Source organism: Lonchura striata, chromosome 5, assembly GCF_046129695.1.
Source record: "Lonchura striata isolate bLonStr1 chromosome 5, bLonStr1.mat, whole genome shotgun sequence".
Lineage (NCBI taxonomy): Eukaryota > Metazoa > Chordata > Aves > Passeriformes > Estrildidae > Lonchura > Lonchura striata.
This window is the reverse complement of record NC_134607.1, coordinates 59,889,351-59,902,324: the sequence shown is the minus strand read 5'-3', so window position 1 is coordinate 59,902,324 and position 12,974 is coordinate 59,889,351. Positions and strand designations below refer to the sequence as shown.

The window sequence follows — 12,974 nt, the reverse complement described above, 5'->3', positions numbered from 1 at the left end:
TTATCATTAAGTTACCAGGTTAGTCAGACAAGCCAATCTTTAGTGCTTAAAAATATGTATTTAAATAAAAATCAAACCTTGTTTATCTAATGGCTAGCATCCAATGAATATAACACAGTCCTGATAATAAACAGTGACATGAAACACTGCACTTTAGCATCACTACATTGGAAGAAGAATGCATATTTTGTAGCAGAATACCCCCAAAAACTCAATCCTATCTCCAGATGCTATGAACTTTTAATTACTTTTTTTTTTAAAAAAAATTAACATTTATTTTAGAAGTGCAGTCTATTTCAATGGATCTGTGTAGTCAAAGCCTATAGTGCTTGGACCCTGCATATGTAATAGAGAGGTGCTTCAACAGTGAGTAATAATTAGAATTTTAAGAACCCAAAGGCAGTAAGGGCATTATGGATTAAAAACCTATCATATTCCATCTTACACACAGACAGATGTGCACTAAGTTCCTTATCTTACAACTCATGAGTCTTGCACAGCAAAGCCTGAATGGGTGATATGCCTCGATAGAGGCTTAAAATTTGAAGCAAAAATCTGGATTCTTAGGGACTAGAAGGAGTCCTAAATCTGGCAGAAATTTACATTGGACTAGGAGATTGTTCTGTTAGGTTGTATATTCCTTAACAGAGAAGATTTGTACACAGGTTACTGCTATACCTTAATAGAGGTAATTAATTAAGAGGTAATTTTACAAACACTGGCCATGGAGTGCTTAATTTAGAAGTTTTACAGAATGAAAAATGTAAATTACCCACCAAGCATAAAAATCCCACTTACTTCCACATCTGTGAGTTCAAGTGTTTTTCTACCATGGAGTTCAGTGCGAATCGAAAATGGTCCCATCTTCTGTCAAAGACATAGTACCCTCTTCCCATTAAGCGACTGCCATATGAACAGAACTGAAAGAAAACGTATTTCAACATTGCTTATAAAAATATTACTACATTATGATATATTTATTGATAGATCAAGGAACACTGTTGTAATTTGTATCATGCATATAAAGCTTCTTTTAAAACGTGGTTTTCATTATCTACAGCATAGTTTTTTTAAGAATTATGAAATATGAGCATAGTATTTCAACTTAATGTAAAGTATATTTCATATTTTATTAACAATTCAGTGCCCAAGAAAGAATGTAACTGCTCAGGTACTTTTAAAGAAAAAATTATTACTGCCTCAGAAAGAGGCGTGTGTTCTGTGTGTCATAAATCCCATAACTCCATGACAGCAATAAAAATATAACTGAAAAGGAAAAGAAGTGCAATGGGAACATCTTTAGTATCTACTTAATAAACAAACCCCTGACATTTCAGTAAACAAGTAAATTATCATCCATGGCATCTGTGCTACAACAGAACATGGGATCTACTCTTCACAGTGCATGAAAATCAACTGGAGGAGTAGTGTTTTGAGAATTCTGCAGAGCTCAGGAGTACTTGCACCCCTTCCTCTGCAGAACTTCATGAAAAAGTCCTACTACACCAAAATGTTACAATCAGGAATCTGGTCTTGTTTTAGCTCAGTCTTACTGGTCTAAATGATGCAAAGAACTGCTACAATGCCTGTTTCTAGGAGAGAAACCTGTTACGAACCATCCTCAAAAAACAAGACAACTCTCCATCACACAATAGACCCAGACACAGCAACTCTGGCTGGCAGCAGAAGCACTGATGTGGTAGAAGAGCATCCGTTCAAAGTACTCGTCAGCTTAATGTTCAACAAGTGGTCATTTTGTTTCATGTCAAGGTTAAACAGGTTAATTAAAACCATCACCTAAGCTGACAAACTAGCCTCACCTCTCAGTGAGCTACCACTAACATCAAGTACCACCAAGAGGCAATTTAAGTAGCTACTGACTTTCCCCCATATCAATTATTACTACCTGGTCAGGAGAGGGACTCAGTAAGGAAAGCAGTCTTCTTGAATATGAAATTCAGCAGTTTGGCATGATCTGGCAGTGATTTACACTATCTTTTCTGACTCCACACTGATAGAGACTAAGAACTGATTTCACTATCAGTAACTGCTTCAGTTGAGAGATGCTAAGATTTCAGAGAACAGATGAGTCAGTGGGTTTGCCTTGAAACAGAACGAGGACCCTAAACCAAAATGCCTCTTGACAGCCACGCCTCACTGCTGAGGCATGTACGAGAACTGGCTGCACTTAAGATTATTTTTTGAATTGTGTGGGCACCCATGCAGTGAACCTTTAGTTTCTCATTCATAGAGAACCAGTCAGCAACACCAAAGCAGCAGAAAATAGTACCAAAGAAACAGGAGGTTTCTGCATATCATAGTATTATGTGGACTACAGTAATTCTCATTTTCTCTGTAAGAACCAAATACAGGATTTCATCTGACAGTCATTTAATGTTTGGGTCATACTTTTTTCTGGTGTCTGACAGTGACAAGTTCTCCTTTGCTCTAGGGAATACAAACACTACCAGTTACCACGATGTTTGTTTTATTTTGCATATCATATGGAAAACATGTAAATGCTTGGCTCAATTTTTATGAGAAACAACTCCTAAGAATTTCAAGAGTTCTCCCACTGCTTTTTGGGTTGAACAATGTAAACAAATTCACACTGCAGAGATAATACCACAAAGCAGCTTTTACTATTTACAGTGAAATTTCTCACTAACACAGGAGAAAGACAAAACCAGCTGCTCAAACACATACTTGAGCCACCACCAGAGCCCTTCCATTTTGAGATGAATGAAGCAATAAATTCTAAGTCTACATACAGTCACATAAGTGACATTTAATTACTGCTTTAAACCAGTCTACAGAAAACAATAGAGCACTGTACTAGAGCATGCCACCAACTGCAAGGTACAGTTTTGTAGGAACTGCAACAACCAAGAGAGTATCTGCTCATGCCGCATTTAAAGCAATGCAACTTTCGTCAGTTTAGCAGAACTACACCCAATTTGAGGTCTACTGAGAGGACAGTCTAAAAATAGAACTTTTGATTTTCTGCTGCCCATCTTGTCCTATATCAGTGTATCATGTGTACTGACCAGTGGTCTCCTCCTACCTTATCCCATCCTTACCCTTTTCTATTAAATGTATTTTTTCTCTTTAGAACAGTTTTCAGAATGCAAGGTCTTCTTTCTTACCTTCTTATTAAATTACTTTTTTGTTCTCCTCTCCCTAATTACGCAAGAACAATGGCAAAGCATGCCAGAGACTGACACATACCCCAAGAGGTCTGGGATGGTGTCCAGAAAAGTGACAGTCTAATTTCTCAGATTCTTCAGCTCCATCCGCTTCTCCTTCATCACTGGACAATCTGCTTGTGATATCTCCTCCCATGGAAGGCAGTGGCAGTTCTGGTACGTACCCACTGTGGTTTGAAGAACTGTTGCTGTTTATGCTATTTGCAGATGAAGGTCTAGAAGGAGAATATACATTTAAATCAACAGTGTTCAAAGGCTCTATAAACCTACCAGATGGCATCAAGCATCAAAGCAAATGATACCAGAAATGATCAATGTAAACAAGGACAGTAAAAGGCACTGAATAGCTGACATTTTATCTCTTCAGAAATATATTGTGGGGTTGTCATCAAGTTAATGTTAACAGAAGCACCCTTCTATTGCCTGAAATTTTAAATTTGTCATGAAGTTGGATTTCAGATCTTGAGAGAGAAAAAGAATATTTAAAAAGAAATAAAAATCAGGTATATAAATTCTTCTTACACTGAACCATTACTCTGGTACTTGATTAATCCAAATGGTCCAGTTACAAAAATACTACTAAAATTAGTGTACTAAATATAAGAGTGTTTAACTGACCCCATCTACAGGTAGATTAGCGAGTGAACTAACTTGGAGAACTCCTCACAGCATGTAGGTTTTCTTTACTTTTGCCTAAAATGCAATAAAACAAAGCAGTCTTTGCACCACAGGGTATGATGGTGTCTTGCCTTTCAAAAGTAGTTTGAAAACAGATTAAATTAGAAGTGGGGGTGGAAAAGGTTCCCAATCACAGTCTGTACAACCAAGTGTGTATTGAGAGCTCTGAGGCTGGAGGAGACGTCCACACTGGGCAAAATCTGTAGATGATCTTCTTCAGCCTCATGAATTCCTGCTGTCAGGACTGAGCAGTCCCCAAGCCTGCAGACAGGAACCCTCTCCTGAACTGCACAGGGATTGCTCACCCACAGCATCAGGGCAAGACAAGCACTGCTCACCCATGGCATCAGGGCAGGACAAGCATTGCTCACCCATGGCATCAGCACAGGACAAGCGCTGCTCACCCACAGCATCAGGGCAGGACAAGCACTGCTCACCCATGGCATCAGGGCAGGACGAGCATTGCTCACCCACGGCATCAGGGCAGGACAAGCACTGCTCACCCACGGCATCAGGGCAGGACAAGCACTGCTCACCCATGGCATCAGGGCAGGACAAGCACTGCTCACCCACAGCATCAGGGCAGGACAAGCATTGCTCACCCATGGCATCAGCACAGGACAAGCGCTGCTCACCCACAGCATCAGGGCAGGACAAGCACTGCTCACCCACGGCATCAGGGCAGGACAAGCACTGCTCACCCACAGCATCAGCGCAGGACAAGCACTGCTCACCCACAGCATCAGGGCAGGACAAGCACTGCTCACCCACGGCATCAGGGCAGGACAAGCACTGCTCACCCACGGCATCAGGGCAGGACAAGCACTGCTCACCCACGGCATCAGGGCAGGACAAGCACTGCTCACCCATGGCATCAGGGCAGGACGAGCATTGCTCACCCACGGCATCAACGCAGGACAAGCACTGCTCACCCACGGCATCAGGGCAGGACAAGCACTGCTCACCCACAGCATCAGCGCAGGACAAGCACTGCTCACCCACGGCATCAGGGCAGGACAAGCACTGCTCACCCACAGCATCAGCGCAGGACAAGCACTGCTCACCCACAGCATCAGGGCAGGACAAGCACTGCTCACCCACAGCATCAGCGCAGGACAAGCGCTGCTCACCCACAGCATCAGCGCAGGACAAGCGCTGCTCACCCACAGCATCAGCGCAGGACAAACGCTGCTCACCCACGGCATCAGGGCAGGACAAGCACTGCTCACCCACAGCATCAGCGCAGGACAAACGCTGCTCACCCACAGCATCAGCGCAGGACAAGCACTGCTCACCCACGGCATCAGGGCAGGACAAGCACTGCTCACCCACGGCATCAGGGCAGGACAAGCACTGCTCACCCACGGCATCAGGGCAGGACAAGCACTGCTCACCCATGGCATCAGGGCAGGACGAGCATTGCTCACCCACGGCATCAACGCAGGACAAGCACTGCTCACCCACAGCATCAGGGCAGGACAAGCACTGCTCACCCACAGCATCAGCGCAGGACAAGCACTGCTCACCCACGGCATCAGGGCAGGACAAGCACTGCTCACCCACAGCATCAGCGCAGGACAAGCACTGCTCACCCACAGCATCAGGGCAGGACAAGCACTGCTCACCCACAGCATCAGCGCAGGACAAGCGCTGCTCACCCACAGCATCAGCGCAGGACAAGCGCTGCTCACCCACAGCATCAGCGCAGGACAAACGCTGCTCACCCACGGCATCAGGGCAGGACAAGCACTGCTCACCCACAGCATCAGCGCAGGACAAACGCTGCTCACCCACAGCATCAGCGCAGGACAAGCACTGCTCACCCACGGCATCAGGGCAGGACAAGCACTGCTCACCCACAGCATCAGGGCAGGACAAGCACTGCTCACCCACAGCATCAGCGCAGGACAAACGCTGCTCACCCACGGCATCAGGGCAGGACAAGCACTGCTCACCCACAGCATCAGCGCAGGACAAGCGCTGCTCACCCACGGCATCAGGGCAGGACAAGCGCTGCTGCTGCTGCTGCCAGGCTGAGCCCCGCGCTGGCCCCTGCGGGCTGTGCCACTGGCAGCAGCAGAGCCACAGGCTTGCTGGACCCACAGAGAAGCCACAAAGCTTCCATGGCTGCCCTGAAACAGGGAGGACAGCCCAAGAGAGGCACTGCAGCAGAAACAGAAATGCAGACTGCACAAACACAATGTCTGACTGCTAAAATCCTCCTTCTCGAGTACTACTACCTCTGCAATTTCTGCAGCTGACTCTCATGGAATTGCACTCTAGTTTTGCTACTTTGACTGTAACATCTACTAAAACTCCATTTCTACCTGCCTGTCTGTGCTCCTCGCTGTGTAAGTTCACTGCTTTTACAAGAATTAGGCAGAGAAGCACCAATTCATTTGTGGGTATTCTTTCATCGTCTTTTCACTCAAATGCTGCAAAGCCCACCTCTGCCACCATAGGAATGAAACTTCATTCAGGCTTGGTGGCCACACAGAAAACATTGGAAAGTAGCAGTCTCTGTAAGACCTGAGATGGCAAATAGAAGAAGCATCTCTTTGAAATATGGACTATCATAGTAGGAAAGTCCCAAAATGAGCACCCAGTTCTGACCAAGGTTTTTGCAAAGAAATGAATGATGAAAAAATATAAATAGGAAAAAAGCCAACTAATTTAGTTCTATGCACTCCAGCCAAAATTAGTACCAAAAAATCCCACAAATAAATAAAACATACAGGAGGTTTTCCAGAGAATAATTAGAATTCAGTAGATCAAATAGCTCACACTGGTTTTTTGCAAAGAATGCCTTCAGAAGTTTTCACTGTCCTTCTGAAGAATGTTTTTGTCCTTTCTAAGAAAAATCTTCAAAAGAAGGGAAGATATGCCACGGACAATTTAATATCAATAGCTTTAAATCAACACTAAATTATACCATAATTGGAAAAGTATTTCTGGAGAAAAATTCTATATAAATGTACAGAATTTTATTACTAATACCTACACTGATTCATGTAAATAGACTTTTCTTCTGTATTGTGACTAAATGATTTGAATATAATCTTTCCTAATTGTTACTACCATTTTTGAAAAAAAAAATGCAGTTAATCTGAGATTCTGAGGCAAAGGTGGACACAATTCCTTCCCTCATTCCCAGTTAGATCACAGGCTACCATGGACAGAGTTCGGTTAACATAAGCTACCAGAAATTCTTATATTAGCATGTTTTATTGTGCAATAGCCTAAAGAAGTATTAAATACTTCTAAAACGAGCTGTATGAACATCTAAGAAATTTCTTACAGCACTTTCAGAATTCAACATTCCACACTGCTTACCTTGGAAGTACAGAATTTGGTGGTCTAGATTTTGCAGGAGATGTTACTTTAGATTCTTGCCCAGAGTTCACTGAAGATCCTGACAGAGAGTCTTGTGCTGGTGTGGGCTGGCTCTGATAGCTTTCCCTTGCAGATGGTGGATGCTCTTTGTCTTTTGCGACTTCTTTTTCCCTGGATCGAGCTTTGTGTTCAGCTAGAAGGATGTCAAACTGTTTTTTACGGCCTGGAACTGCTCGTCGATGATTAAGTGAATGAGTCTAAAAATAGGGTGGTTAAAAAGCATTTGTGTGTGCATGACATTGTTTATGAGTCCTCTATACTTCTGATACAACACTACTCTAAAAGATAAAATCTACTTCAAACAACTTTAGCCACAGTTATGGAAATAAAGCTGCTATTCCACATTATCTTTGATAACTTATAAAGTCATTCTTCAGAAATACCAACATCAAGGCTAAAATTACTTTTTGCAACAATTTTTACATAATAGAGACTATTGACTTACCTTTTTCAAGATGGAAAACAGAATTGCAGTAATTTTAAGATATTAAGAAAATCATTGTAGCTTTTAACTTACAATGAAAAACTGATTTCATTGGATTGAAAAACATGAATAGATTTTAAAGCAAATTTAGCTGATGATCTCTACTGACAGGCAGCACATACACATACAAATGTTCATTAGAAATGTCTCACATCGCAGCTACTTTTTGATGCAGGAGTTATTACTATCACAAGGGCAGCCTCAAGTAATTTATTATACAAAAATATGGTAATTTTTTTAAACTAAAAACTGACTATACTTCAACATTGTTGCACACATGAACCAAAAAAGAAGCATTTAAAATAACACTTGGGCTTCTACATGAAACGTTAATGCTTTTTGCATAATAAAATGACATGAAAAAAAATCTTTTTAGAAATATCAGTGGAATAATGCAGATGCTCTTATTCAAAGAAACAGAATTACACAAAAGAATTACCTGAAGACAGCGCCTGAATACCATACCCATTGTCTGTAAGACAGGAGCAGGTATGACCTCTCAAACTACTGTGGTAGGATTTAAACTATAACAAAGCATCTGATATTTTATCTTCTAAGAAAAATACCTTGCAGGTGAGGGATCTTGTGCAAGGTTTCTTTGTTTCAGGATCCAGTACTCCACAGTGCTTATTTGGGTCAAATTCTCTTTCTGTGTATGAAAGAATGGGAAATTAGAGAAAAAAACAGATTATTATAGAAGTTTTAACCAGAGTAGTTTATAATTTTGCCTGTTAGAATTTGGTTTAATCAGGCTCAACCTGAACCACTGATCCCAACCCCAGCATCCCATAACAGTGCAATGTTCATCATCATATAGATGTGTATTTTTTTGCCATTGCATGTTTAAAACCATTTAGAGCATGGTTTCAGCCAAAGAATTCATGGAAATAAGTCTGTTTACAGTGGAGGGGCCCAAACAAAGGACCAAGCCAATTCCCTATGATTTCAGGTCCCTCTCTAACTCTGCCTGCCTCTGAGGCTATAAAATACAGCATTTGCAGCTCTAGCTCCAGAGCTGGGCTAAGACACAAATGGTATCACAAGTGCTTTAAACAACATTTCTCTGACATACTTAGAAAATCTAGAAAACAACCCATGGCTGATTACTGGTGGCATTTTAAAAATAAAATTTATCTAAATATGTCTCCTAAATCTTTATAAAAATAACATGTATGTTACGTTTTATTTCCCCATGTGAAGGGAGGGATGGAATTTAAAGTTTGTAGAGATTATGAGAAAAGGCATTTACATGAGTTCTACTCATGATTAACATTAAAAAGGCATTAATATTTAATATGCTGTATCTGTATATTTAATTTCATTAATATTTTAGTATTTCTATACCACAGATAGCATCATCTCCCTTAGGCTATGTTAATATAATTTTAGGGTTTGCATTAAGAACTGCAACAAAACTATGGATATACACTTCTTAGTTTATGCCATCAAAACCCTTTATCACTACCTTCATAGACCTTGACAAATTATGGTGTAATTGGTAGACAGGTTTGCTTTTGTTTGGTAGAGGAGTATAAACTATTTGCCAAATCCTATTTAAACTATACAGTGGTGTTACATTCAGATACAATAAACATCCTATACCCAAACACAACATTTAATCAGAGGATTTAAAAACTCTTTATAAATAAACACATGGGAGCTAAGAGGAAGACAGTGATTCACAGCTGTGTTACAATACTATGACAGCATCACAGCAAGTAGAACAGCTGGAATAAGAAAAGTAAGGACAAGCACCTCATGTTAGACAGCAATCAGCCTCCAGATATCACAATTTCTAGCAGTTTTATGTATTCTACTATCTAGACTTAAAAATGCTTATGCAAACATTAAATGGTTACAATATTAACCTATTAGCAGAGCCATACAAAAAGGGAGCTTGGAAAAACCAGCTGGCACAGGGTTTTTTTGTGAAATCTAGAAAGGAACTGAAAAACGTTATAGGCAGTTGTAGTTCCTTTGGCATTTACAACACAAGAGAAATACAAAAATAGCTGCATATGACTCAATATAATAACTATTTTTTTCTACTTAATAGATGAAAACACATGTTCATGAACTAAAGGAGTTAGTTTCTCCTGGGGTTTGAGTGTAAGATGTTCCTATTACAGTTTCCTGAATTACCCACCTAAAACCTTCAATGCAAATTGAAAAAACAAATCAAAGACACAATATGGACTAATAAATATGCCTTCAAATGAAAAGTCCCGAAGGTAATTACAAGGCTATGGAATGTGTTTTGAAAATCACAGAGCAAAAACTGTTTTGGACCAACAGGGAAACTCTTCAAAAATCAGAAGTGGTCCAGATTGGTACTTGTCAGTAAGTGGCCCATCCAAGACTTGCTGGACTGATTATAGCAAAGCCAGTTATTAGGAAAGCATATACAGATAAAATCAATATAAGGAGTTATAAGAGGAAAGAGTGGAAGCCTCTGCCATTGACTGAACAACAAAATAATATGGTTTCCCTGAGAAACAGAAAATACTTAACAAACAGGAAACTACTTCTCCTGGCTGAAGCATTTATGGCTGCTCCAGAGAAATCATGAACATCTAATTGCCAGCTATACACATGCCTGGTCTGGGCAACACACTACATGAAACTTATCACCTTCTTATCAATAACAAAGTGCAGCTTCTGCCAGCTGTGTTAGGAAATGTGGAGCGTGGCAAGCCCCAGACACCTGTGCACAGGCACAGCTGGAGAAAGCTGTTTTTTTGGAATGGATTCCACTTCTTCACATACAGTGGACGAAGTGAAGAACATTTGATATAACCTCACCAAGAGAAGACCAAGGGCCAAGACTGAACTGTCATAAACTTCTGCTTGCAACAGAAGTTTTTCTTGGCATAAGATGGGCATATGCACTCTTTAACATCCCAAAGAGAACAAGAACTAAGGAAGATTTAGGGAAAATGTTTTTTTTTTTTTTTCAGTTGCTACAAGGAAACTCCAATCCACTTATGCTGAGCTGCTACAGACTGTCTTTTGTGGTTCCACAAGCTGTTTCCTCTCTCTCAACAAGGACAGTGCTCCTGAAAAAAGGGCTGGTTCATTCATCACATAAACAACCACCAGCTCTCAGCAAAGAAAAAAAAAAACAAACCAAACTTCAATTAGAGTCAGGGAAATGACTCTGAGAAAGACAGTAGAGGTTGCTAAAAAGGGAAGGAAACAGATGCAAACTGGCCAAATTTATTAAGGAGCTTCAAAAATTAACATCCATACAGCTCCAGGGCAGCAGACTGAGGGAAACCTTAATTCCTTAGCTGCAGTTTCATCCTTTTAATGTGAAATGAATGAAATTATGGGATAACTCAAATAATAATCTCATTGACCTTCCAAGATCTTTTTCTCAGCCTTTGCATAGTCCTGTGTAATAATGGAGAGGAACACATCATAGTGACATACAATCTACAGGCAATTCATCTCTAGTGGTCTCAGGACTTCTACAATTTGCATAATCCCTAAATTATTGCATGCCTGCATCAATACTCAAGGCAATGGAAGTAAGACTGGACAGATCACAAATCTGATCATGACAGAGGAGCTGTAAAAAAAAAAAATCTCAGTTCTGTGTATTTGTTAACCATATGAAAGTAAACACAAGCCCATTCAGGTGCTCAATCAGTCCTGTGCAGAAATTTCCACTGTGTTCCCTAGCATAGAAGACACTGCAAGTCAGAGCTTTGAGAAAGAACAGTGCCAGAGCCACCTCCACAGCAAAGGCAGCAAGCTGTAGGAAGGCTCTACAGAACTTTATAAATGCCTTTCTGCAAGCACTTGCACAAAAATGTACAAGTATCACCCACAGCCCTGCAGTGGTAAGTGGTGACATGAGGGAAACCACTAACAGTTAAAATTGCTCAAGTTGGAATTTTGAATTGATTAATTTAATTAGCTAATTCAGCATCTAACCCATTACAGGAAATAATAAGTTAAAAGGAAAAAATATTATAAATTAACTGTAAAATATAGAGAGTTTTTATTAGAGTAATATATTGGATCTTAAAAAGTGAAATGTACGGGTTAAAGCCTAATCTTAAGCTACTCTCTTGTACCATTTTTTCATGTTGTAAAAAGCTATAAATGAACAGTGGTTCTGTTTTCTTATATGCCACCTTTAACTAGTTAAGAAAGCAATCAGTGTACTGAATCCTTTCAGGCAATGGCATTGTTCCATGCCCCACACAGCCCTAGCAAACACCTCACACTAGTCTGAAATCCAGCCAAGGTAGCAGTACCATAGGCAAACTGCCAAATCTGAGAAAATGAAAAAAATAAACCTGATATTCAGGCAAAAAATAGGACGCACTCATTAACTGGAAATGAAAGCATTTATCATGTACAACTTACACTGGTTCATAACTAGTGCACATTTAGAAATCATGTGAACTAACTTTGTGCCAAAGTGACGATCCAATGCGGATAATGCTGCCATTAGCAAAATTAGCCTTTCAGTACACACAAGAAGTTCCTGCCCGAGTCACAAAGTACTGCCAGCTGATGAATAGACCCTGCACAGCTTCTTCAGCCATAAATTTAAGTCAGTTACTTTTGCCTTAAAAAAACATAAAATAAAAAACCTCAAAATGCTTTGTTTCCTTTCATTCATAGCAAAATCTGTTTTCTGCTTTCGGGGGTAAATTCTCTCCTCTCTGCCCAACAGCTGATATGGGTCACCTCTAGGGAAATCCACCGAAAATAATTCTTCCTCCCAATGGACAACAACCTTTCTAACAGAGCCTCTGCCCTTCCACAATGTGGTGTTCTGTGCTTTGGTGGCAGGTTTGGACAGGAACCTACATCCTCGAAACTACCCTGCCTAAGGCCATCCAAGGCATTTCCCATTTAATGTCATTTTCTCAATTCCACTGTCCTGTCTTCCTGAGTAAGATAAAGATCGTTATGCTAGAAACATTGCCACTCATATGTGAATTGCAGGGGGAGAGGGGTGAAAGGAAGTGATGACTTTTAACACTTCCCCAGCATTTCCTGTATCTCCTTAAGAATTTTCTTGTATCTAAAACAACAAAAAGAGTATTTAAAAAAAATCATGACTTGGAGGATAAACCAATGTCTTAAACCTGTTCAACTTGATCATGACTGAACTAAAGTCACCCAACCAAGGTACATTTTCCTTTGTTGTAAATAGACTCAAATCCCATAATGGCTTAAAGAAGTCTTCTGAC

The 12,974-nt window shown here is 40.6% G+C and overlaps 1 protein-coding gene across 7 annotated transcripts in view; it reads right to left on the bottom strand.

Moving 5' to 3' along the window:
* The window catches only part of ATXN7L1 (ataxin 7 like 1), a 111,527-nt gene that overhangs the window by 12,376 nt on the left and 86,177 nt on the right, over positions 1 to 12,974 (bottom strand). For all 7 annotated transcript variants that reach the window (XM_021534671.3, XM_021534674.3, XM_021534672.3 and 4 more), the window contains 4 exons: positions 8,328 to 8,410; positions 7,218 to 7,474; positions 3,229 to 3,421; positions 799 to 920 (listed from right to left, as the gene is read on the bottom strand). In XM_021534671.3, the coding sequence (XP_021390346.1) occupies positions 799 to 920; positions 3,229 to 3,421; positions 7,218 to 7,474; positions 8,328 to 8,410 (655 nt within the window). The remainder of the gene's footprint in view (positions 1 to 798; positions 921 to 3,228; positions 3,422 to 7,217; positions 7,475 to 8,327; positions 8,411 to 12,974) is intronic.